The 25,961-nt window shown below is 40.7% G+C and overlaps 1 protein-coding gene across 3 annotated transcripts in view; it reads right to left on the reverse strand.

Annotated features, from left to right (window-relative positions):
• Positions 1-2,087: 2,087 nt before the first annotated feature.
• Nt5dc1 (5'-nucleotidase domain containing 1) overlaps positions 2,088-25,961 on the reverse strand; it is a 112,792-nt gene continuing 88,918 nt past the window's right edge. For 2 of the 3 annotated variants that reach the window (XM_041654767.1, XM_041654766.1), the window contains exons 9-12: positions 15,144-15,262; positions 13,131-13,283; positions 9,543-9,711; positions 2,088-3,559 (exon numbers count right to left, since the gene is read on the reverse strand). In XM_041654767.1, the coding sequence (XP_041510701.1) occupies positions 3,429-3,559; positions 9,543-9,711; positions 13,131-13,283; positions 15,144-15,262 (572 nt within the window). In that variant the 3' untranslated portion in view covers positions 2,088-3,428. Of the gene's footprint in view, positions 3,560-6,270; positions 6,413-9,542; positions 9,712-13,130; positions 13,284-15,143; positions 15,263-25,961 lie in introns of those variants that run through there. The other variant, XM_041654768.1, reaches the window with a different exon arrangement.

Genomic DNA, 25,961 nt, shown 5'->3' on the forward strand with positions numbered 1-25,961 from the left:
TTGTTAGATTAAAGCTAAAAAAGGAAAGGCAGAGTACAGTGGTGCTCAGACTACATCTAGGATAGGAAAAAGGCAGAGGCTGCAACAGATAGTTAACCTGCAAATTTCCGAACTCAGAAATCATACCAGCAAGGCCTGCACGTAGGAAATGCATCAGGTGCCAGCAACCTCAACGACTAGCCAGCAACCTGATAGTTTGTAACTCAGCAGAAATCTTGGTACATTGTCAAATTTTTGCTTAGATGGCTAAAATACTTGGTTATTCATTTTTATAACCCATATATAGATAATGTGGATGTATTTAGCCTCTAGACCTTTCTGGAGCAGTGTCTGGGGAAACTATCGCTCATAACTGAAGTTGTGAAATCTTTTCAATGTGTCTAGGTATATTTCAGTCACATACTCATACTTTGGGTATTCCTGTTAACGGTTTTGTCTTTTGAAGATGGTGTCACCGTGTGTGCAGCCCAGGCTGGTTTCCAACTCTTGACTGCCCTGCTTCTGTTCCCTACGTGCCAGGGTTACAGGTATGTGCGCCTGAGCACTCCCTCACTATTTATTTATTTATTTAGAGACAGGGTTTGTGTTGCTTTGCAGCCTGTTCTGGAACTCGCTCTATAGAGCAAGCTGGCCTAGAACTCACAGAGCAGCCTGCCTCTGCCTCCCGAGTGCTGGGATTAATGGCATGTGCCACCACCGCCCGGCTTTGAGTGCTACTTTCAAAGCACCACACCGTTGGAGGGAAATCATTTAACATTCACACATTCCATGATGTTTCTTACAGAGGATATCAGAGGATATTTTAAGCCCCTTAAGACTTAGACCAAAGGAGGCGCTGTTAGCATAAACGAAAACAAGGATGGTTCACAAAGAGTATCATCTTTCCAATGACAACAGTATATAAGTGATAAAGATCACTATAGGTCTTTAAATTATCATGGAAAAACCCACTGGTTATGTTAGAAAGTACCCTGCTTTTTAGTGCATGTAACTAGGAAAGAAGAAACCCAGGCTTGAAAGATAGCTCTGTGGTTAAGAGCACCTGTTACTCTTGCAGAAGAGTCTTGTTTGCTTCCTGGCATCCACATCTAGTGGCTCACAACCATTTACAGACCAGCTTCAGGGGATCTAATGCTTTCTCCTGGCCTCCACGGGCAGTTGCATGCATGTGTTCATACAGACAAGCAAGCATACACATAAATAATGATATAAACTGATTTTATTAATATTTTTAATTAAAAAAAATTGTGTGTGGGTGCCTGGTGCATATAGAGACCAGGAGGTCAGAAGAGGGCTTTGATTCCTTGGAACTGGAGCTACAGACAGCTGTGAGGTGCCCAGGTTTTCTGCAAGAGCAGAAAGCTATCTTCAATGCTGAGTCATCCGCCTCTCCAGCTCCCTCTTTTTAATTTTTACATTACTTCCCCCCCTATTTTAAATTTTATTTTTTTATCATTGTGCCTATTTGGGCACGAGACTGGCACAGCGTGTGTGCAGAAGTCAGAGAACAAGGCAGTGGGGCCAGTTCTTTCTTTCCGCCTGCACCTGGGTTTCAGGTCCTCAGACTTGGGCAACGAGCACTTTTATCCCAAAGCCAGCTCCTCAGCCCCGTGTTTACCTTTCCTATCCATTTAGAAACACTGGCACTTTTTATGAACCATGAAATAAAACTGAAATGTAGCTTAATAAACACTCACTCACTAGAGCTGGCTGTGACAAGTCAGTGGTGTGAGGAGAGTATTCTCTGAACTCGACTCTTCTTTGTGAGGGAAAAAAGGTGAGGTCAGGTAAGAGGGTGCCTCAGTCAAGGTCGTCAAGTGGGAGCTGGCAAAGGACTTTTCACTTGAAGTTACTTTCCTCTACTTTTTAGTGATCAAAAAATTAATTTTCAAATTTGGGGCTTCTCAATTTTTAGGCCACAGATGGCTCAGTGGGTAAAGGCACTTGCTCCAAGTGTGGTGAGCTCAGTTTAATTCATGGGACATACAGGGCAGAGGGAAAGCACACACACACACACACACACACACACACACACACACACGCATACAAAGTAATAAGCATTCCTGTCCAGTAACACAAGAAACATCTAGAAGGGAAAATAGCTTTATTTTAAAGCAAAGTGAACTCTCTACTTAAAGCCTACAATAGATAGCATCTTTCATTTGGCCCTAAGCTTGATTGTGCATGCTTAATATAACACTCAAATGACATTTTGGATATCAAATACATATATATCATACATACATATATATATATCAAGTATATATATGTATACTTATCGATCAACATCAAAGATGCAGATGATAAAGAAAAAAGTTATCCTTTTAATTACCCTGAGAAATGCATCCTCATAGTACACTTTGGAATTCATCTGAACATTTACAAATTTTAAGAAAATAGATTTTTAATGCATATGTTAATATGCTAAATTCCAAGAAAAAATAATGATAATGTTTTGTAGTCCTGTCTATTATAGACAGGGAGGTTAACTGGCAAAAGGGGTCCCAGGAACTTACAAAAATATCAACTGAATCTAAACATCTTGTGTGAACATGATCTGAAGCAAAGTTACTAACATAACCAATCGAAACTGCACAGAACACCTCCCCTGACCTGGAGCGGATGAATAAACTTGGGCTTCTTTCAGCCGTTACTTTCTCTTCCCAAGGACAAAGCTGGAACTGAGCTGAATAGGTGTAAGTTTAACTTCTTCCTAACGGGAGACATTACTAAGAAGTAAGGCTACGTTATTTGAAGAAATCATGTCTTTTTACTTATGTATTTTGGGAAAAGAGCAAAAAGCTTGATAGCTTGGAAGAAGAATTGAGTTTCACTAGACTCTGATATTCACTATGAATTCTGGTTACATTTTTAATATGGACATAGGAGAGATGTGAAGATTCAGCTGTATTTATCCAAACAAATCTATTTTGGAGTACAGGATTTACTCACTAGGTCTCAAATTACAGTTGAGAATCACATTCATTCGAAGGCTTGTTTAAAAGTCATTGCTGGGTCCTACTCCTAAAGTTTCTGATTTTAGATTTGGAACAAGGCATTCAAATTTGCATTTTTAAGATCTAGGTTTCTCTGTATCAGTCTGTGAACCAGGCTTTGGAAAGTGCTGGACTAGGTAGATATATAAATATATGCTTGAATATGTGTTTGTTATCATCTTGGGAGAATCCACAAAACTACTAGTATAGAAAATATTAATTCATGTTCTTTTTTAGTTTAGGGCACTAAAATTTTTCTATAACAACTGTTAAACATTAAAATGATTTATATAAAATTATATATATTTTAAAAAGATAGATTAGCAAGGACCCATTTGGTCAATTTTCATTGAAAAATTGTTCCTATCAATTGTTTGCATTTTTTGAAATTTATCATTTTTTAGCAATATGTCTGCTGCACATATGGTTGGTTCATTTTTCAGTAAATATTATTTTGCTGTCTGTGTCTTGAGAACCCAAGGTATAATGGACTGGTGGATAGTAACCAGCTGTCTTTGAATTGTTTGTAGAGAATCTTGTAAATTTGTAGTCCAGGGGTAACTCTGGGAGGGAAGGAAAAGAAAGACTGTTTTATAAGACACCAAACTCCTTTCATAAATACAAACAGATTAAAATTCAGTGTTCATGAGCAGAACAAGAACAGTAATAATAGTAACATTATTGCTGTGGATGGGGAATGACCATGAAGCTTCTACACTACATGAATAACTAGATGCCTAAGGAATTCTGGGAGTGGAAGACATGGTTTTCCCCAGGGAAGAGCATACCATTGATTATCCAGTGCCATGAGGTTAACCTTGAGAACAGGCACATACAAGCATGTTATACAGACTGAGTAGTTTGTAGCTATGTATTCAGGAATACATATGTATATACATATATGAATATAACAATAATTAATGAAAAAAGAGGCCATGGATTCTAGAGCAAGGAGGGATAGATGGGAGGATCTGGGAGGAGAAAAGGAAGGGGGGAAATGAAGTAATTATAATATAGTGTCATGAAAACAAAAAGAGTAATAAAGCAAATCAGCCTTTCTATTTTATCAATAATTTTGATACTTGTGCTACAGATAGGTTGGCACAGAGTATTGAGTGAATACATAAAATTTACAATATGATTTATATTTACACATACTACACATAATCCCCAGAACTCTGCCCAAATTATACTTTACATAAGGTGCCACTGAGAAGCATCAAGACTCAAGCAGTCAGTCTTTACCAGAAAAAACCTACTGCTGGATAGGAAGAAGGAACCTTGCTCTCCTGATGTCAGAAAAGTCACATGTACTGCGAAGGGAAAAAGATGCAGCACTCGTCAGCGTTGGGCGCCTGGATTCTAGATATTTAATATGAGTGACATTAACTAAGTAACGTGCAACAGCTATGCTGCTTATGTAACAACAAAGACTGGTTATTAAGAAATATGGGGGCTTGATCTGGAGAGATGGCTCAGCGGTTAAGAACACTGGCTGTTCTTCCAGAGGTCCTGAGGTCAATTACCAGCAACCACATGGTGTCTCCCAACCATCTATGAGATCTGGTGCCCTCTTCTGGCTTGTACACATACATGCAGGTGGGACACTGTATACATTAGGAATAAATAAATCTTAAAAAAATAAAGAAATATGGGTGCCCATAAGATGGCTTCACAGTTAAAAGCACTTGCTGCTCTTCTTGAGGATCTGAATTTGTTTCTCAGCATCCACTTCATGTTTTTCAGAAACACCCGTGACTCCATTTCAGGGATCTGATGCCCTCTTCTGGCCTCTATTCCCTAATCCACAAACACCTTAAAAAGTAGCATTGATTGGAGAGATAGCTCAGTGGTTGGGAACATGTACTGGTCTCAAAAAGGAGTCGAGTGTGATTTCCAGAGTCCACATTAACTGGCTCACACTGATGGTAACTACAGCTCCAAGGGGATCTGATGCCCATGTGGACCCCTGCATTCCACTGCACACACCAGCAGAGGCACAGATATACACAGACACACATCATTTAAAGTACAAAAATAAACCTTATAAAAGAAAAAGAAATAGAAAAAGAAAACAGGGGAGATGACTCAGGGGCTAACAATGCTTGCTGCTTCATCAAGGGGATCCGCATCTAGATCCTGGCATTAATATTAGGCAGCTCACCAACACCTATGCCTCCAGCTCCATGGTATCTGAAGCCCTCTTCTGGCCTCTATGGGACCCACACATATGTGTGCGCACATAGTTATACACACCTCACTAAAAATAACAGAAATAAAAAAAATAAACCTCTGGCTCGGGAGGTGGCCCATTTGGTAAAGTACTTGTCATATATACAAGGACCCTAGCTGGATCCCCAGAACCTACAATGAAGAACTGGGTGCAGCGGTACACAGCTGTATATCCCACTGTTGGGGAGGTCAGGCTCTCTAGCTCGTTCACTAGCTAGCCAGCTTTTCTTTCTTGGTTACTTGGTGAGTTCCAGCCCTGTGAAAGGGAAAGGTGGATGCTGCCTGAAGCAATCACGTGCGGCTGTGCAAGTGTACACACACACACACACACACACACACACACACACACACACGCACTCACGCGCATGCACGCACGCCTGCAGCCCTCCCAAGTCATGCACGCATCTGGGTATAGAATAGGCAAGCTAAGGCCAAAACCAAAGATCATCAAACTAGTGATTCATGAGATTGTCGAGTCAGCGAGAAGGAAACTGTTCCATCTCTGTGGTAAGAAGTCACTGGTGGTAGCTGACTACTCGGAACAAAATAGAAAAGAACTCCCTTCTCCTGATTCTCGCTTATTATAGCAGTTTTCTCTTACATTCTGTCATGAGTCCACTATATCAGCTCTATTATTCCAACTGCGGAACAATAAAATGCAGGGAACAAATGAACACATTCCTATATTGTAAAATAACACAGAGAAACAGAACGGCTCTGGGGACTTCAAGAGAAACTAGCAGGATTTGAGTCCTAAAAAATTTTAGGACCATTACACTTTATTTTGAGTTGCCTTTTTCATTCTGAGGTAAGCAAAGCAATGGTGTCTTAACTACAGAGTCTGTGGCTGACATAATCAAGCTAGGGTTCTGTAGGAGACCCAACTTGTTCCGAAGAATGTGATTACTGTGTTACATTGTAAGGAGGCTTCTCCAACATCAGAAAAATAAGATACAAACAACCCTCTTCCCCTTTCCCAGCAATGAAACAGAGCTCCTTTCAGCTTTGTTTGATCTGCTTACTAGCTCCTCAGACAGAAGTTCTCTCCTAGGGTACATAGGAAAAGCTTTTGGAATAAGAAAGGCAGGGATAGAGAGCAGGCTCAGTGATTAAAAGCTTCCATTGTTCGTCCAGAGGACCCTAGTTCAGTCCAAGCACATACACCAGGTGGCCTTCACAGGCACCTACAGGCACGGGACAGACAGAAACAAACCAACACAATTAAATACATTAAAAAAGAAAAAGAGAGGTACACTGAGGTGACAGCTGAGGGGTAATTTTCCATTTTTTTTTTAGAAGTGAATTTTAGAAGTGAACTTGAAATTCATTTTTCAACTTTCTTAGGGTTTCTTAGGTTAACTATTCATAACCACATCCTGACAATTTTCATAACCATGCAGGTATCTTAGAATAGTCTCATGGCTTCTATTATTCTACTACCCCAATAAAATTCTGAATTATTTTGAAAGAAAATAGTTTCTATAACAGATTTTTTTTTGTAGGAAGATTTTAAGGCTGTCTTTAATTTTGTGTGTTAGTAGTTGAACAAGTAAAAGGAACACGGCAAAATACCCTTTCAGAAGGACAGACTGACACACCGGGTTTGCACAGACACACAGATGGATCTTTTAGAAGGTCAAGCTTATCTTAGGGCCAGCACCATCATCCTACTGACAATTCAGGTAAACACCTTCTTTCTGCCTCATATCATCCTGTAGGGGGGACATGTGCATTGGCGCTATCAGCTCTAATCCAGGAATGCGAAGCTCAGACCTGTATCCAAGCTTCAACGCCAGAGTGGAGTCACGGGGGCCCGGAAGGGACACATGATACACAGGAAGATCAATGAGAGACGAGGAAAGCCCATGTTCTGCCATGCATTCATGCTGGAGGCTGGGCTGGCTGCCAGCAGCAGGAAAGCCGGGGACTTTGGGCAGTCCTGCAGTGTTACAGAGACAGAACTGAGTGCCTAGGAGCCCACTGCAAAAGAAGGACAGAGACTGGATTCTACTGTTTTCTCCCTTTGCCTAGTTCAGAAGGGGACTGGACTCTGAGATTCCACATAGAGAGCATAAAACTCTACAGCAGGTGGGCTCCTGAGCAGCTTCTCAATTAAACAGGGAAAGACTTCCGAGTGCTGCAGACTTTCAGTTACTTTGTATTTTCATGAGAACTGAGACATCAGCAAGAAGTGGTTGCCTCTCATATTAATAATGAATGTTTCCCCAGGGGTCTAGTTTGTTCCATATGGCTATAGCTACTCTTGGATTCCCCAGTTACAAAAATCTTCATCCCTTTCCATTTTATCTTTTATGTCTCCTTTAGGCTTTTTTGAGTCTCCTGTGGTTTTACCTGGGGGTGCTTTATTCTGCACCCCACCTTCCTTCCTGCCTAGCTCCCTCCCACAGTGCTGGGGATCGAACCCAGGCTCCAGTACATGCCACGCAACCTCCCTCAGATGGAGCTGCACTGCCAGGTGCTGCACACCTCCTCTGAGCTATTTCACGGGACACCAGTTCACCTTCTACTGTGTCTAAACAGCTATGAAGCCTATTCATTACAAATCAATTTTGATTTGGGAAGGTTTAACTAAAAATTTGCATCCTCTTAGCTTTTACATCTCTACAAAATGTCTCATTTCTTTGTTTCCTATAGTTGGTTGAGTTTGCTGTATTTTTTGTGCTCTTAGGAGACCATATTCCTGGAATTGTTCACTCTGGGCTATACATTATATGAGTTTTTCTGTTGGGTTTTTTGTTTGTTTGTTTGTTTTGCTTTGCTTTCTTTTGCTTTCCCATCATATTTAATGATTTGTGTTCTTTTATTGGGGGGGGGAGGATTGAGACAAGGTTCTTCTGTGTAGCTTTGGAGCCTGTCCTGGAACTAGCACTTGTAGACCAGGCTGGCCTCGAACTCATAGAGATCCGCCTGCCTCTGCCTCCCAAGCACTGGGATTAAAGGTGTGCACCACCACTGCCTGGCTGCTATTTTATTTTATTTTATTTTATTTTTTCAAGACAGGGTTTCTCTGTAGCTTTGGGGCCTGTCCTAGGACTAGCTCTTTTAGACCAGGCTGGCTTTGAGCTCACAGAGATCTGCCTGCCTCTACTTCCAGAGTGCTGGGATTACAGGCATGTGCCACCACTACCTGGTGCTGGTCATCTATCTGTTGCTATCATTGGTTAATTAATAAAGAAACTGCTTGGCCTTTGATAGGCCAGCCCTTAGGTAGGCGGAGTAGACAGAACAGAATGCTGGGAGAAAGAAGCCGAGTCAGGCAGTCGCCATGATTCTCCCACCCGACACAGATGCAGGTTAAGATCTTTCCTGGTAAGCCACCTTGTGGGGCTACACAGAATATTAAAAATGGGTTAAAGCAAGATGTAAGATTTAGCCAGTAAGAGGCTAAAACTAATAGGCCAAGCAGTGTTTAAAAGAATACAGTTTCCGAGTAATTATTCTGGGCTAAGCTAGCCGGTGGCTGGGAAGCGGCCTGCAGCTCCTTACTACAACATGGGTTGTATTAGGGAAGCATTTGAGTCCCAGAATATTGTATTTCTCAAAAGAGAATGGGCACTCATTTCAACCAAGTGTATGTGGAGGTATTCACCATGGATGGAGGAACTAATGACTTGTTGCTGTTCAGCTGTCTGAAGCTGAGCTTTAGCCTCTGAAAATATGGACCCTACCTTAATTCATCCTTACCACAGGAACTGAAGGAGCTCACCAGGCCCATTATCTCTTCTAGTTCCTATCTTATAAGTTACACGAATTACTGAAATGTTTACTCAACCTCAGTGGACTCTTTGGAGTGGTGGTGGGGAAGCAGCCCAAAGCCAGGTTCATCTTACTGGGCTTCCTAAGCATCTTGTCCTGGTAATTCTCCCAACCAGTACCCTATTCCTCCAAACAGATTTTTTTTTAAAGTGTCCACCCTTAGTAATTGGTTCCAGAAAAGTTAAGTGTGTGTGTGTATGTGTGTGTGTATATGTATGGTCCTAACCTAGGCTGTATATCTAGAAGCTCTTTTCACTAAAAAATAACTCATTATACAGACTGAATAGGATATATTTCGGTGTGTGTGTGTGTGTGTGTGTGTGTGTGTGTGTACATATATGCATGCAACAATTAATGAAAAAAGACACCATGAATTTGGAAGAGAACCAGGGGTATGTGATAGGAAGGAAAAGGAAGTGAGAAATGATGTAATTAAATTATAATCTCAAAAATAAAGGACAAAAATAATAATGTCTTGAGAACCCTTCTTTTAAGACAATGCCTCTAACAGGGAGGCTTCCCAGGTATCCCCATTACCTGCAATTGTTTCAATGCTTGGAATTGCAATAGTGCTGTAGGTGCTGATTCTCCTCGAGGACCACGTATAAACCAAGGAGTCTTCTGCATTCCCTTGTCTGGAGACTGAGTCAATAAAATATGAGCCCCATTTATTAGATAATGAATATAGAGGCTTTACCTTTGGTGCCTGAAAGAGGAAGAACAGCTGTGATCAGAATGATCTCTGCAGTGAACTGGTCTTGTAAGAGTGTTTTCACTCAGTAAACAAATGGAAGTAGGGAAATGCTATAGGAACCCACAAGCCCAGTTTGGGAACCCATTTTAGTTTTGCAAAGAAAATAACATTTCCTTATGATGAGTGCCCCTTAACATGACCCTGAATTGGCTCTTTAAATGGCCAGTTGTCACAATCTGAAAACTATCCTACAGTATATAGTAAGATATTTTCTCTATGATTAAAATAATTCGTATTACTATTATTATTATTACTATTATTACACTGAAGGATAATTAAAAAAAACTTCATTGGAATTTTCCCAGTATTGTTCCTTTTAGAAGAGAATGAGGACATGAAAATTTATTTATCACTTTCAGTATATCTTAAACATGAAGCCAATACCTCAATAATAGTTTAAAATTACTAGAATCTATCTATCTATCTATCTATCTATCTATCTATCTATCTATCTATCTACCTATCTTTAGTCTCACTGTATATCCCTGGCTGGCCTAGAAGTTACTATGTAGACCAGACTGGCTGCAGACTATATTACAGAGATCTGCCAGCTTCTGCCTCCCAAGTGCTGGGATTAAAGGTATGTATTACCATGCCTTGAATATTACTTCTTTTTTTTTCTCTAAAAGAGTATTTTCAAGTCTTCACTGAGAAGACTGAGATAAATACTTTCATTTCTGGGGCTAGCCATAGGCTCTTTCACAGGTAGACTCTTTATGCATGGGTTTTCCGAAGGGTAGACAGTTATTTCTGTGTGCATGTGGATGTGTGTGCAGGCCAGAGGTCGATGTTGAATGTCTTACTGGACTGGCTCTCTCTAAACCTTATTTTTTGAGATAGGTTCCCTCACTGAACCTGGTGCTCACTGATTTGGCTAGAGTGTCTTGCCAGAAAACGCTGGGGACCTTCCTGCCTCAACCTCCTACCTCCTGCAGGCATTATAAACACATGTCACCAAGTCTGGCTTTTTAGGAACTTGGGTTCTGAGGACTGAACTCAGGTCTTTATGATTTTGAGGCAAGCACTGTACTGACTGAGCCGTCATGCCAGCTCTGTAATCTGCTTATATCCTTCAAGTTCTAACTTGAGAAATCATTCCTTACAATGTAGTTACCTCATAGCTGCTTTTCTACTGATGTGAAGAGACACCATGACCGTGGCAATTTACAGAAGAGTTTGATTAGGGGCTCATAGTTAACGTTCAAGTCCAAGATCATCATGGTGGGGACTATGGTAGCAGGCAGGCAAGATGCTGCAGCAGTAGCTAAGAGATTATATTCTTGTCTGCAATGAGGACACAGAGAGCTCTGGCTCTTGAAACCTCAAAACCCACCTGCAGTGACATGCTTCCTCTAATAAGGCCACACCTCCTAATCTCCCAGTTTCAGCAGCTTGGATCAAGTATTGAACTAGATGAGTCTATGGGGGTCATTCTCATTCAAACCACGACACTTACAAAAATATTTTCAAACTTTCCTATTAATTTTGACTGACTGAAACTTCCTATTAATTTTGATATCTTGATTCATTCTATCGTGATGGTCATATAACAATAAAATATGACAATTTGCTAAATTGCCTTTTAATTTTATTCCACATTTTTTCTCTTTTCTCACAGCCAGTTCTGTTACATGGTGGAATTAATAAGTATCCTGTCTAGCTCAGAACTTGGAAGGAGACCCTACTGGGACCTGCTCAGGTCTCCATGTAATACACACACATACACACACATATGCACTGTTTCTCTTTCTTCATTTTCTTCAAATATATTACATTCCTACTACGGATTTAGTGGACAGGCTTTTCCTAATTAAACGACAGTAACTTTTTTTTATTTGTTAAAAATGTTCACTATTAACTTATTTTTAACCTAAATTTAAAGACACAATATTCTAAAAAGTATGCAATTTCTTTTAAATTTGTTTTTAGTTAAATTAAGAAACAAATTAGGACAGTAAGAAAGGAAGCTGCAGAAGCGAGTTCCTCGCCCCTTAAAGACAAGGCTGGCTGCATGGCACCAACACTCTGCAAGTAATTCCTAGTTTCAACAACAGACTTCTGACCACTGATTCGTTTTGGTTTATAAGGCGAAGAAAATTATTCCCTGCCTACTCTGTCTTGCTAGTCACGAACATCTGCCATTTTTGCTCTTCTGTCACCCAGGTCTAACAGAGGAGCGGTAATTAGCTGATGTACCAAGATTATATAGAATCACAAGTTTTGTGTAAAAGCTTGTCAAGTTCCATTTGAGATGTCCTCGGTCCTTATGCTTCCTGCCACAAATCAAGGGAGATAAAAGTGATCTTCAAATTCCAGATGGACTCCACTTTGGAAAGCACTGCAAACTGTCACAGAAATTGTATGCGAACAACGCACTCCATCGCAGAATGCGCCACCGCAGTAACAGCCTGTGCTCCAGGTTGCGGCAGCCACTTTGAAATGACTCCGCTTTTAACCAACTTTATTTTTGAAAGCTCATTTAGACTGCATAAAGTCATCACAGATAGAAAATTCAATCCTTCTGTGGGTAGTTTTGAACTTTCTGAATAGAAAGTCTCTCATATAGTTCATGCTTGACACTTGGTAGAAAAACTACATTTAACCACCGCAACAGTCTGTTCACTACAATAGGACTGTATTGAGGTCAGGGGGCTCAGGTTTATGTCAAATGATATTTGTGATACTCTTAAATGTAGGCAGAGAGAGATGTGATAGATCACATTTTTTTTTTTCTTTTGGTATTTTGTCCTCGATGGTTTCACACATGTATATTATGGATTTGGATAATAATCACCTCTTTATCCCTCTCCCCCTCCACTGGCCTTTGAACTCCCCCTTCCCATCAAGTCCCCTCAGACCTCCATGTCTTTTTGAAAAATGACTGAGTTTAATTAGGGCTGCTTACATGAGCAAGGGTGTGGGTTTGTTCACTGGAACATGAACAACAGCTATACCACTGGAAACAACAACTCCTCTTCCCTTACAGCCTATAGCTCCGCAGTTGCGGGAGGGGCGACGTTATGCAGTTCTCCCCATCCGTGATATAATGATGACGGCACATACTTAAAAGCAGACGATACAACTAAGTTGGCTACAGCTGTCTGCTTAGGCGGAAGCTGTTAAGTAACAGTTATTCAAACAAACTACAGAAACATGAAAGTATTCACTCAAACCAGAACATTTTTGGAGGGAGTGGGGGAAACAGGGTCTTATGAAGCCACGGCCAGTCCTGAGATCCTGATCCTCTTGTTCCATTTATTATTTGGTGGGACTAGTGTCTATGCCACCATTCCCAGCTCATTGTAAAGTCAGGAAGCCTAAGGAGACTTCAGCTTTCAGCCACCTAAGAAATGGACAGACAGGATCCTTACCTCATATTTTCCTCTCTTCTCCAGAGGCTCTGCTTCCTCAGCCTTCTCCATGTCCTGCCCCCGAAGCTCCTCGAGAATGAGGACTGTCTCCCAGTTACTATAGTGATGGGCTGGGAAAATATCTGAGTGCATGCTGTCACCAAAGTAAACGACCTATGATTCAGGAGGAAAATCCTGATGAGGCATGGGTGTGAGAGTGGTGACCACCGAAAATACAAAAAATGCCCTCAACATGCACCGGAGCACTAGAACCAGAAAAGGCACAAGCAACTTAAACTTCGGTAGGTAATTTCACAGATGAGCAGGTATTTGTCCTATCTGAGTGACAGCTTTGTTGAAGATGGAAGGCAGGTAACAATTTTATTTCATTTTCATAACAAAGAAGCGAGTCTGTGTATTTTCACACATCTGTAATTAAATCTGCCTCTAGAACTAAAACTGACAACATATAGGGATTGCCTATAATAAACACATATCATAACCACTGTTCAAGAGTTTATACACCCTGAACTCGCCTTGGACCTGCTTACCCAAAACCCTGGGTGCCCTGGATCTGCTGAAACAGAACTCATGGATATACAGTTCCAGCATGTAAAGTTTGAAAGTTCCCCAGGCATTCTGAGGCAAAGCCCTACCACAGCCTTCAATCTACACAAGATGGTGTGAGGTTAAGGGGTAAGAAGCAGAGGCTCCTCATCCAGGTTCTTTGTCCACTCAATCCCTGATCCCTTCTCTATCCGATGATTTCTCCTGCTCCTTACGGTATACATCATGTAGAGGAAAGTATTGTGGGTAAACACGTACCAGTGTCTAACGCTGACAATGTGATCAAGGGGTCAAATGCAAGCAGTTCTTTAAGGGAAAGCTGCTAAGTCACTGTCATTTCAGTCACTGCCTGTTTTGTATATGAAATATTCTTTGATTAGTCATTATCAGAAAGCCATTTCTTAGGCATCCCATGTCTGAATCATGTACCTCCTACATAGATGGCCCCTTGGGAATCCTTGCTTTTCTGACACAGATAAGATCAGTATCAAAGTGTATCTAGTCAGAAGAAGAAGAGGAAGAGATGGAGCAGATGTTCAGAGGCATATGACCCACCGAGATACTTAACTTTAACCATTTAATCTCTTCATAACTGTCACAGTCATGAGAAGTAGGAGGTAACTGGTGTTCAGATGTCAACCCACCAGAGGCGTGGTTATCTCATGGAGGACTAAGCCTGTCCAGACAAGGTCTGCAGCACCACCGATTCTGAAAGCTGTTGTTCTCTTTTGCTGAAGCAGCTTGGTGTCTTCCCTATACCTGCATTGTAATGTATAATCTCATGTGATGTGTATATGTAATCCCATGATTGCATCTCAATCTTACGGGCACATATATCTGTGGGTAGTCACAAAGATGACTTTTCATTTCGCTATATAGTTTTGATATATAGAATATATACTGGGACTTGCTCCATAACTGGATCTATTTGTCCTACCAGGACTGTGAATACTGAAAATCCGCCTTGTTCTTTTGCTTACTGGATGACTTCCCCCTCCCATGAGACTTCCAGTGAGAGAATTTGGTCATGTAGCCAGAAACCTTGGTTCCCAAAGCCATATCTCTGTTCTGTTCCCTGAGATATATTAGAGGTCACCTCCCTGCAATTGTTTTCCATTTGACAGGACATGCAGTCAGGAAAGGAGTCTTTCATATAGATTATATTTGGGACTTTCAAAGAAAAAGGGGCATCCAAGCTCAGAAAATTGCCTTTGTTCTGCGTGTGTATCTAAACTGGAAACTTTACAGAACAGGAGGAGAACAGCAGGAGAAGAATAAAGAAACTGATACAGAAAAGTATGCAGTGGAGAGTTCACTGCACCCTCAGATCCTTCTAGGTCCTGCACTTGCTGTGAATCTTCTTCTGAACCCTGAGGGGACACTGAGGCTGGCACTCAGAGGTCCCTGATATACAACCATTTGTATTTGCATGTGGATATCAAGGACTCTGCCTCAATCAGAAATTACCTTGGGTTCAGGCTTGCCGGTCATTTTCTTCAGAAGCTCATAAAGGTGGGCCGCATTGCCTTGGGAGTACCAGCCAGGTTTATCCAGAGAGGGCAGCTCCTCTTGCTCCTCATCATTCTCTGCAAACATGGGTGACAAACACTTGTTATTTGGGCTACACCCAGGGCTATAGACCATGTACAGAAAGAAACCAAGTGGGAAGGACACGTGCATGCAGTAAGCTCTGTGTGTGTTCACATTTGTTAATTTATTTATGCAGACATGGGTGCAGGTATGCAATGATGTACATTTGGAGGTCAGAGGACAAATCTCAGCAGTTGGTTCTGTCCTTCAACTACATGGGTTCTACAGATTAAACTCAGGTTGTTGGGTACTCTGTCTTGGCAGGAAGCACCCTCACCTGCTGAGCCATCTTGCTACCCTGCCTCTACTTTAATGAGATGGTTCCCTTAGTAAGCATCATCAAGGAAACCCAATTAAATCCTGTCTTTCGGAAAGCAGGTGAGAAGGAACAGACTTTTATTGGTAGCCATTTAAATCCAGGCTTAAAACTTGCACCCTGTCTCAGCACTGAGAGGGGGAGGTAGACATGGGTCCCACCCCTAACAAATAAGCTATGTGCACTTGGTACCTGCTTACAAAGAAAAATTTAGTAGTCTTTAATGGAGTCTCACTGGGTATATTAACCAGACCAGGGTAAGCCCCATACCCAGGAGTAGTTGGCCAACACAAAACAAACACGATGGTATTTTGGTAGATGTCTTTTCTCTACCAAAAAACTTTTTTTTTGTCTTATTGATCTTTTGCTTGTATAGTGTGGTGTGTATAGTCTTTGTTTTTTTTTTTTTTTTCCTGTTTGTTTTCCTAGAGAGAGAGAGAAAGAAAGGGTATGGACTTATACAGATGAGGAACTAGGGATGGTTTGGGAGGGGTTAAAAAGGAGGAAAAATGTGATCAGAAAATATTGTATAAGTGTTTTTAGTTAAAAATATTGCAGCCAGGCAGTGGTAGCACATGATTTTAATCCCAGCACTTGGGAGGCAGAGGCTGGTAGATCTCAGTGAGTTCAAGGTCAATGTGGCCTACAAAGGAAGTTCCAGATCAGCCAGGACTGTTACACAGAAATCCTGTCTCAAAAGCAAAACAAAACAAAATAGAACACAATAGCACCTTAAAGGATTCAATTACTTCAAGTACCCCTAGCTTAGGGCAGGAAGAGGGAGTAGTGGAGGACCACCTGATAACAAAGCACGAGTTTTAGCCGGTCCAAACTGTCTTCTCCCTCCCTCCATGCTACTCGGTCTCTGCCTTCTTCACGACTGTCCCTGAGCCTTTCCCCCGAGAAAACAGGGCTAGTGAAATAAGTTAAGTGTATTTGACACTCTGGATTGTGCCTGCTATTATATGCCTTATACACTGGCTGAGAGCTGGAGATGACCTGCCTGTTTAATAAAGTTTAATAAAAAGGTGCTATGCTATGCCATCAAAGACTCTGGTAGTCATTAGTACAGCCGTGGAAACTACATGGGAGGAAGACACCCCTTTCCCAGGACTGCAATGAGTTTAGATTTCAAAAACAGTTCACCTTTTCTTTCTTTTGTTTTTTGTTACCTTTGACCTCTTTGCTGTCAAAGGGCCTCCATAAGACACAGCCATATGCTATATACAAAGGGCCCTCGTTAGGGAATGAAACGGTCTCTACTACGATCTGAGAAGGACAACTGAGAGGTCCTAAAGATTTTAGCTTTGCTATAAAATCAGCCTTGGAACAGGACAAGAGTTTACACAGAAGGGGAAAAGTTACATAAGTCAGGTATTAAAATCATATCTCTGGTATTGTACCTTAAGCTAAAATTTAACTTCTACATGTAAAAGCCATAAGCAGGCTCCCTAAATGTGTGTTCAGCCTGTAATACCAATCACCTTATATGTGTATTTGTCGAGTAAATGTAGGCTACTGCAGCATAACCTTACAACAATAAGTGAAATATATTTTACTATAACATGAGATAAATGTCTAGTCAATCTAAACTATTTTGAACACAGCTGAAAGTACATATATAGATGATTAAAGTTTCATATACAACTGTCAGTTCATGGTCAAAGACTCTTTAGCCCAGTCTTGCTGTGAGTATAGAATCTGTTTTTTTTTTTTAAATTTTTCTACACAACCCAGTGAAAATCCTACTTTCAAAAGAATAGTTTGAAGACCAGACCACCTAACAGCTCAACATTCAAACACTAAGAAGATCCAGCCTGCTTCTTGGAGACATACATGGAAAGTGATCCATCCCTCATCTATTTTTATTTAGTACCAAATATCTTACTTGGTGTATAATGCAGGCTGTGGACAACTTGTATAAGGTTCTGGGTTTGTTTTCTGACCCCCCCCCAAAAAATTTCTGATTCAAATGTAGAGACCCCATAATCTAAAAAAAGTGAGGTAAGAAAGTAATTGATTTCTGTTTCCAGTTAAGATTCTAATTCATTATACAGGGTATGCAGAATCTATCTATAGCTTTTTCCTTATAAGAGTGAAGGATTCAAATCACTATAAAAGTAGTAGGACAAAGACAATGAAAGCCAGAAGATCCTGATCAAATGTTATGCAGACATACATTAAGAGACCATGGATGCCAGCCTAGATTAGTATACCCAGCAAAACTTTCAATCACCATAGAAGGACAAAACAAGATATTCCACAATAAAACCACATTTAAATAATACCTAGCCACAAACCCAGCCCTACACGAAGTACTAGAAAGAAAACTCCAACCCAAGAAAGTTGGCTACATCAATAAAAACACAGAGAATTGATGATCTCACAGCAGCAAATCCCAAAGAAAGGAAAAACACATAAATTACTATCACCAACAAGGAAAACTAAATGAACAGAGGATAGCAATCACCGGTCATTAATATCCCTTAATATAAATGGACTCAACTCACTTATAAAAAGAGACAGGCTAACAGACTGGATACAAAAACAGAATCCATTTTTCTGCTGCATACAAAATACACACTTCAACATCAAAGACAGACATTGCCTCAGAGTAAAGGGTTGGGAAAATTTTTTTCCCAGTCAAATGGACCTAAGAAGCAAGCTGGTGTAGCTATCCTAATATCTAAGTGCTGTGGAACAATGGTCTGTACCCTGTCACTTGTATTTTAAATGAATGCTGATTTGCCAGTAGCCAGGCAGGAAGTATAGCTGAGGTGACCAGGCAGGAAGTAGAGGCAGGGCAAGGAGAAAAAGCGAATCCTGGGAAGAGGAAAGAGGTACTCTGCAGTCATCACCCAGACACAGAGGAAGCCAGACACAAAGCAAGGAAGATGTGACTGCCTTGCCAAAAAAGGTACCAAGCTACATTGCTAACACATAAAAGAATAATGGGCTAAGATGTGAGAAAGAGTTAATAAGAAGCCTGAACCAATAGGCCAATCAGTTTATGATTAATGTAAACCTCTGTGTATTTCTTTGGGACTTAAGGACTGAGGGACCTGGTGGGACAGAAACCTCGATTAACATCTAACAAAATAGACTTCAAACCAAAATCAAACAAAAGAGACAAAGAAGGACATTTCATATTAGTCACAGGAAAAATCCATCTAGAGGAAATCTCAATACTGAACATCTATGCCCCAAATATAAGGACACCCTCATATGTAAAAGAAACACTTCTAAAGCTTAAATCACACATTAAACCCCATATACTAATAGTGGGAGACTTTAACACTCCACTCTCACCAAGTGGAAAGGTCAGTCAGACAAAAAATGAACAGAGAAATAAGGTTAACAGATGTTAGGACTCAAATGGACATAACAGACATCTATGGAATATTCCATCCAAACATGAAAGAATAACTTCTCAGCACCTCATGGAACCTTTTCAAAGATTGACCACATACTCTATAACAAAACAAACCTAAAAAGATACAAAAAAAATTGGAATAACCCCATGTATCTTATTGGATCAAAATGGCTTAAAACTAGAATTCAACAACAACGCTAATTCCAGAAAGCCCACAACACATGGAAATTAAACAATGTTCACCTGAATAATCAAATGGGTCAAGGAAGAAATAAAGGGAGAAATTAAAGACTTCCTAAAATTCAATGAAGATGACCACACAACATACCCAAATTTATGGGACACAATGAAAGCAGTTTTAAGAGGAATGTTCATAGCACTAAAGGCCTACATAAAGAAGCTGGAAAAATCCCACACTAGTGAATTAACAGAACATTTGAAAACTTTAACAAAAAGAAGCAAACTCACTCAAGAGAACTAGATGGCAGGAAATAATCAAATTGAGAGCTTGAAATCAACAAAATAGAAACAAAACAATACAAAGAATCAATGAGACAAAGAGTTGGTTTTTTGAGAAAAGTAACAAAATTAGACAAACCTTTATTCAAACTAACCAAAAGGCAGAGAGAGAATATCCAAATTAACAAAATCAGAAATAAAAAGGGGGACATAACAACAGACTCGAAGGAAATCCAGAGAATCATCAGGTCATATTTCGAAAATCTGTACTCCACAAAATTGAAAAACTTAAAGGAAATGGACAACTTTCTCGATAAATATCACTTACCAAAATTAAATCTAGACCAGATAAGCAAATTAAACAGACCTATAACTGCTGAAGAATAGAAACAGTCATTAAAATTTCCCAACCGAAAAAAGCCCAGAACAAGATAATTTCAGCTCAGAATTCTACAAGATTCCTCAAATTGTTCCACACAATTAAAAACAGAAGGAATATTGCCAACCTCTTTTTATGAGGATACAATTACCCTGATACCCAAACCACATAAAGACATTACTAAGAAAGAGAATTATAGACCAATCTCACCCATGAACATTGACACAAAAATACTAAATAAAATACTGGCAAATTGAATCCAAGAACACATCAGAACCATCATCCACCATGATCAAATCAGCTTCATCCCAGAGATGCAGGGATAGTTCAACATATGAAAATCTGTCAATGTAATCCACCACATAAATAAACTGAAAAATGAAAACCACATGATCATCTCAGTAGATACTGAAAAAGCTTTCAACAAAATACAACATCTTTTCATGATAAAGGTCTTGGAGAGAGCAGGGATACAAGGAACATACCTAAACATAATGAAGGCAATATACAGCAAAGCAACAGCCAACATCAAACTAAATGGAGGGAAACTCCAGCGATCCCACTAAAATCAGGAACAAGACAAGGTTGCCCACTCTCTCCATATCTATTCAATATAGTTCTTGAGATCCTAGCTAGAGCAATAAGACAACAAAAGGAGATCAAGGGAATATAAATCGGAAAAGAAGTCAACCTCTCACTATTTGCTGATGATATAATATTTTACATAAGCGACCTCAAAAATTCTACCAAGAAACTTCTACAACTCATAAACACTTTCAGTAATGCAGCAGGATACAAGATTAACTAAAAAAAAAAAAAGAAAAAAGAAAATCAGTAGCCATCCTGTACCCAGCTGATAAATGGGCTGAGAAAGAAATCAGAGAAGTATCACCCTTCACAAATAGCCACAAATAGCATAAAATATCTCAGAGTAACTCTAACCAAACAAGTGGAAGACATGTATGACAAGAACTTTAAATCTTTGAAGAAAGAAATTGAAGAAGACACCAGAAAGTGGAAAGATCTCCCATGCTCTTGAGGAGGCAGAATTAACATAGTAAAAATGGCAAGCTTACCAAAATCAGTCTACCGATCCAATGCAATGCCCATCAAAATCCCAGCAAAATTTTACAGACCTCAAAAGAACTGTACTCAACTTCATACGGAAAAGCAAAAAACCCAGGATAGCCAAAACAGTACTGGACAATAAAAGAATTTCTGCAGGCATCCAAAATCCCTGACATCAAACTCTACTATATAGCTACAGTACTGAAAACAGCCTGGTATTGACATAAAAATACAGGAGGACCAATGTAACTGAATCTAAGACCTGATTTTTAACAAAAAAAGCAAAAAATATTAAATGGAAAAAAAGCATATTTAACAAATGGTGCTGGCACAACTGGATATCAACATGTAGAAGAATGAAAATAGACCCATATCTAGCACCATGCACAAAACTCAAGTCCAAATGGATCAAAGACCTCAACATAAAACCAGTCACACTAAACCTTATAGAAGAGAAAGTGGGAAGTACGTCTGAACACATTAGCACAGGAGATCACTTTCTAAATATAACCCCAGTAGCACAGACTCTGAGAGAAACAATTAATAAATGGGACCACCTGAAACTGAGAAACTTCTGTAAAGCAAAGGACACGGTCAACAGGACAAAACGAGAGCCTACAGAATGGGAAAAGATTTTCACTAACTCCACATCAGACAGAGTCTGATCTCTAAAATATACAAAGAAGTCAAGAAATTGGTCATCAAAAGAACAAATAATCCAATAAAAAAATGGAATACAGACCTAAACAGAGAACTCTCAACAGAGGAATCTAAAATGGCTGAAAGACACTTAAGGAAATGTTCAACATGCAAATAAAAACAACTCTGAGATTTTAACTTGCACCTGTAAGAATGGCCAAGATCAAAAACACTGATGAGCACTTATGTTGGAGAGGTTGTGGGGTAAAGGGAACACTTCTGCATTGCTGCTAGAATGCAAGCTACTATAGCCCCTTTGGATATCAGTATGGTGATTTCTCAGAAAATTAGAAAACAACCTTCCTCAAGACCCAGCCAATACCATTCTTGGGTATATATCCAAAGGATGCTCAATCATGCCACAAGGACATGTACACAACTATATTCATAGCATCATTGTTTGTCATAGCCAGAACCTAGAAACAACCTAAATGCCCCTCAACCAAAAAAATGGAAATAAGGAAAATATGGTACATTTATACAACGGAGTATACACAGCAGAAAAAAACAGAAACAAACGACATCTTGAAATTTGCAGGCAAATGGATGGAGCTAGAAAACATTATATTGAGTGAGGTAACCCAGACCCAGAAAGACAATTATCAGATGTTCTCACTCATAGATGGTTTTTAAACATAAAGCAAAGAAGACCAGCCTACAAATAACAATCGCAGAGAACTTAGACAACAATGAGGACCCTAAGAGAGAAATACATAGATCTAATCTACATGGGAAGTAGAAAAAGACAAGATCTCCTGAGTAAATTGGGAGCATGAAGACCATGGGAGAGGGTTAAAGTGTAGGGGAGAGGCAGAGAGTGGAGCAGAGAAAAATGTATAGCTCAATAAAATCAATAAAAAATAGTGAAACTAAAAAATGTAGCAGGACAAAATCATAGCTAGTATAAATGAAATGTTTTTAATAAAGAAGTCTGAAGAACACCATGAAGGGTGTTCTCATTACATGTGAAAGGTAAGGGCCATGGTGGATGTGTAGTTAGCCTGGCAAGGACTCTTATTTCCTGAGTCTCCCTTTCTCCTTTGCTCCAATTAGCCAATTGTGGCAGAGTATGAAATCATCCTCTCAACCACCAGCCAACAGGATGAGATACAGTCACCATCGGGCAAGGATAAAGGATCAGAGCCATCCCAAGAGTCACCCACGTGCTTGCTAGCCTGCTTTGAGCCTTAATGTCCCCTTTTTTTATATAGATGTTTTACCTTGCTCGCTGTGTTCCTTTGTGTAACACTGAGATTATCCTTCCTCTGTTTCTAATATTACTAAGTGATGGATTGGAAGCCTTACTGCCTTTAGGATTCCTTCCTATATGTGAACCTTGATGAATGGTTCCTACTTAGGGTCATGTAACTTTCCCACAATGTGAGCCGGAATCCCCCAATTGTACATTTTCATACAGTCTATGCATATTTCTTGCCATGAATAGACAGAAAAAGTTCAAACAAAAATATTTATTAAAATGCTAATTTGTGTTGGGGGTTATGACACAGCAATTATTCTACTAATGACTCCTTTTCCAGGGTGACATGGCTATTGCCTTTTGAATCCTTAGTAACTGTGGGTGTAAGTGAGAGACAGGATTGGGTCCTGCACAAGATTTGTTCCATTGACTGTCCCTTTCTCTGTGGGAAAGGCTCATGACATGCCACTCCTTCCTGAGGATTCATAGTTAGCCACTTAACTGATAGAAAACTCTTTTTCTTTTAGTGGTTTACTGACAGGAGCCCATGTTCCCATTACTAACCTAATCATCTCACTAAATCATTGGTGAAATTATTTCTTTGTTTCTGTTGGCATCCTGACTAGGGTGAGCTGATTTTTAATTGTGTGTCCTTAGGAAAATTTAAAAAAATGGGCTATACTACTAAAATTATACTAGGAAAGGAAACAAACAGTTTGCTAGTAAGTTAGAGCAAATTCAATAGAACAGAAACAGAAGAGGACCTGTGGAGAGATGCCTTACTGGAAAAAGTGCTTCCTGAGGATCTGTGAGCCCACATAAGGCCCAGTGTGGTTAGCACACATCTGTAATCCCAGTGTGCCTAAGGAACTGTAACTGCCACAGTGAGAGATTCCAGATTCAGCCACTTTCATTCAGTAATGTTTCAGTTTTCTGGGCACAGTGCTAAGGACTGCTTCCTAAACAAGGCTGCTACCCATAGGAGGCACATCTCAGTGGGCAAGACGTCGCAGCAGGCAGCTTCCCTATGATGCCGAGGAGGGAATGACCTGGAGCTCTAGAGAAGGACCAGAAGGGTGCCACTACCTGTGAGTGCCACAAGGCAAGGTCAGGGGGTCACCAGAGGACGGGGGACACATCCCGAGTATTTCCTTGTCCCTGAGAGTGTCATCTTCTGAGCTTAGAAATGCAGAAACCAAGGCTTCACCGGGCCTACCGAACCAGTCTCCATTTTAACAAGAGCCTTAGGTGGTTCTGTGCATACACTAGTCTCAGAATCAGGGACAGAGAGAACAGTCAGGACAACGACCTGGATGACAAGTAAAAGGCCATGTTCCTGCAGAGATACTGTAAGCAGTACATATTAGGGAAGAGAAGGAGAACTTACTAGCCAAAGGATGCTTATATGATCTACGTGACTGTATGAATGAGTTAAATACTGTGCCTGCCAATAAGTGAGGAACTGGAAAGCTACTGACCTGCTTAACAGCAAACGACAAACTGATGCCAGTGTGATTGACAAGCCCTAGAAGAGGTAGGAGGAGAGCCCTGGGGTGAGAAGTTACGTAAGGATTGCACGGTGATGGGAAAGGGTGAAGATAGGGGGCTCTGGCTCTCTGGCAGTTTCATGGTTAAGTCAGCATGGCAATCACACAAGGTGATTCATCAGCATGCTTGGTTGTCTTTGTTTTCTAGCTGGAAGGGAAAATAAATGTTGAAAACAGCAAGTGTTGCGCAGGGAAAAATACCCGTGAGAGTCAGGAAAGGAGACTCAGCTAGGGAATGATGGGGGCGTCCACATGTTGACAACAGCTGAGGCCAAGGGACCAGAGATGCATGTTGAATTTCCAGAATGTGGAGAGGAGTGAGTTGGCAGTGTAGTGGCCAGATAAGAGCTGGGTTCATGCGACATTTCTAATCTCATAAGGCAGAGACTCCCCTTCTCTCCTGAAAACCCTAGCACTGGTTAGGGCTGGGGTCTCCCTTTGCATAGTGCAGGAAAGGACGCTGGAAAGAGGCAGATTCTGCCTACAGAATGATTCTCTCACCCCCACACTTTCCTTTAGGTCAGCAGGGATCAGGCTGAAAGAGTTGCTGGGCCCCCATTGGCTACAGCACATCAGCTCTTTTCTAGTTACCATGACAACTACTGACGTCAGGCACATGCCACTGATCAAGGACACACTGAACACAGAGATTGGCTCCTGGAATTTTCTATTTCATCAAGGTCGCTGTCTTCATTTTATTTCTGCTTTTAACTGTTTGGAACAAAGATTTAATTTACCTCTGGCAGTCAGAGCAGAAGCCTGATCTGATGGGCATTGTTAACAGGGACTATGGCTTGAGGGTTACAAGGCTGACGTGGGCTGGGGCTTGGTGGTGACTGATTATAGTGACCCAAGCATACGGCAGTGCTGCATGCATCAAGTCACCAGAGAGAAGATGATGGCAAAGGCAGGAAGGTAGAGGCCAGACGAAGGACAGATGTAGAGCAGGGTGACCCAGAAAAGTGCTAAGTTATCATCATTTTCATAAGATCCGTGGTTGGCAAAATTCCTAAGAGATCGTGGATTTCTGGATTGTTGAAATGACAGTGTGCTATCTGGCGGGGGGGCTGATGAGCTCCAATGAGCAATCCCAGTTTCCAGACCTATTCCGGCGTGTAGAAAGTGTAAAAGACGAACTATATCTCTGTAGGTCAGAGAACAAAAAATTGGAACCCCCTCAATGCACAAGTGAGAACAAAAGCACCCACAGAATCAGAAGGCCAACAGAGGGGTGGAGGTGCACACACAGAAGGCTGGGATCATTAGCAAGACAATGGAACTGGAGAAGGGGGTGGGGCACTGACACAGACGGTGGGCTGGAGAGGGAGATTACAGGAATTAAATACAGCCACAGGGCAAGAGCCACCGCACAACTGTCTGGGAAGAGCCATGCCATGCTCTGATGAACACAGATCTCCGTACCTCCTCTTGCACTCCCAAAGTCATCTATTCGAGCTAAAGCCCCCAATTTGAGGATTCTTTATATCTTCTATTTAAACGTTTTATATCATTAGTCCAGCAAAGAAAAGAACCTTAGACACACTCGGACACTGAGACATTTCTAACCCTCTCTATTGCGAGCATGAAGACACATTCCTATGGGTTTTTTTAGGCATCGTACAGAAGTCACAACAGGGCATAGCTCTACGACGATGT

Source organism: Microtus oregoni, unplaced genomic scaffold (assembly GCF_018167655.1).
Source record: "Microtus oregoni isolate MIOR12 unplaced genomic scaffold, Mior012 000006F_ref0000085, whole genome shotgun sequence".
Taxonomy (NCBI): domain Eukaryota; kingdom Metazoa; phylum Chordata; class Mammalia; order Rodentia; family Cricetidae; genus Microtus; species Microtus oregoni.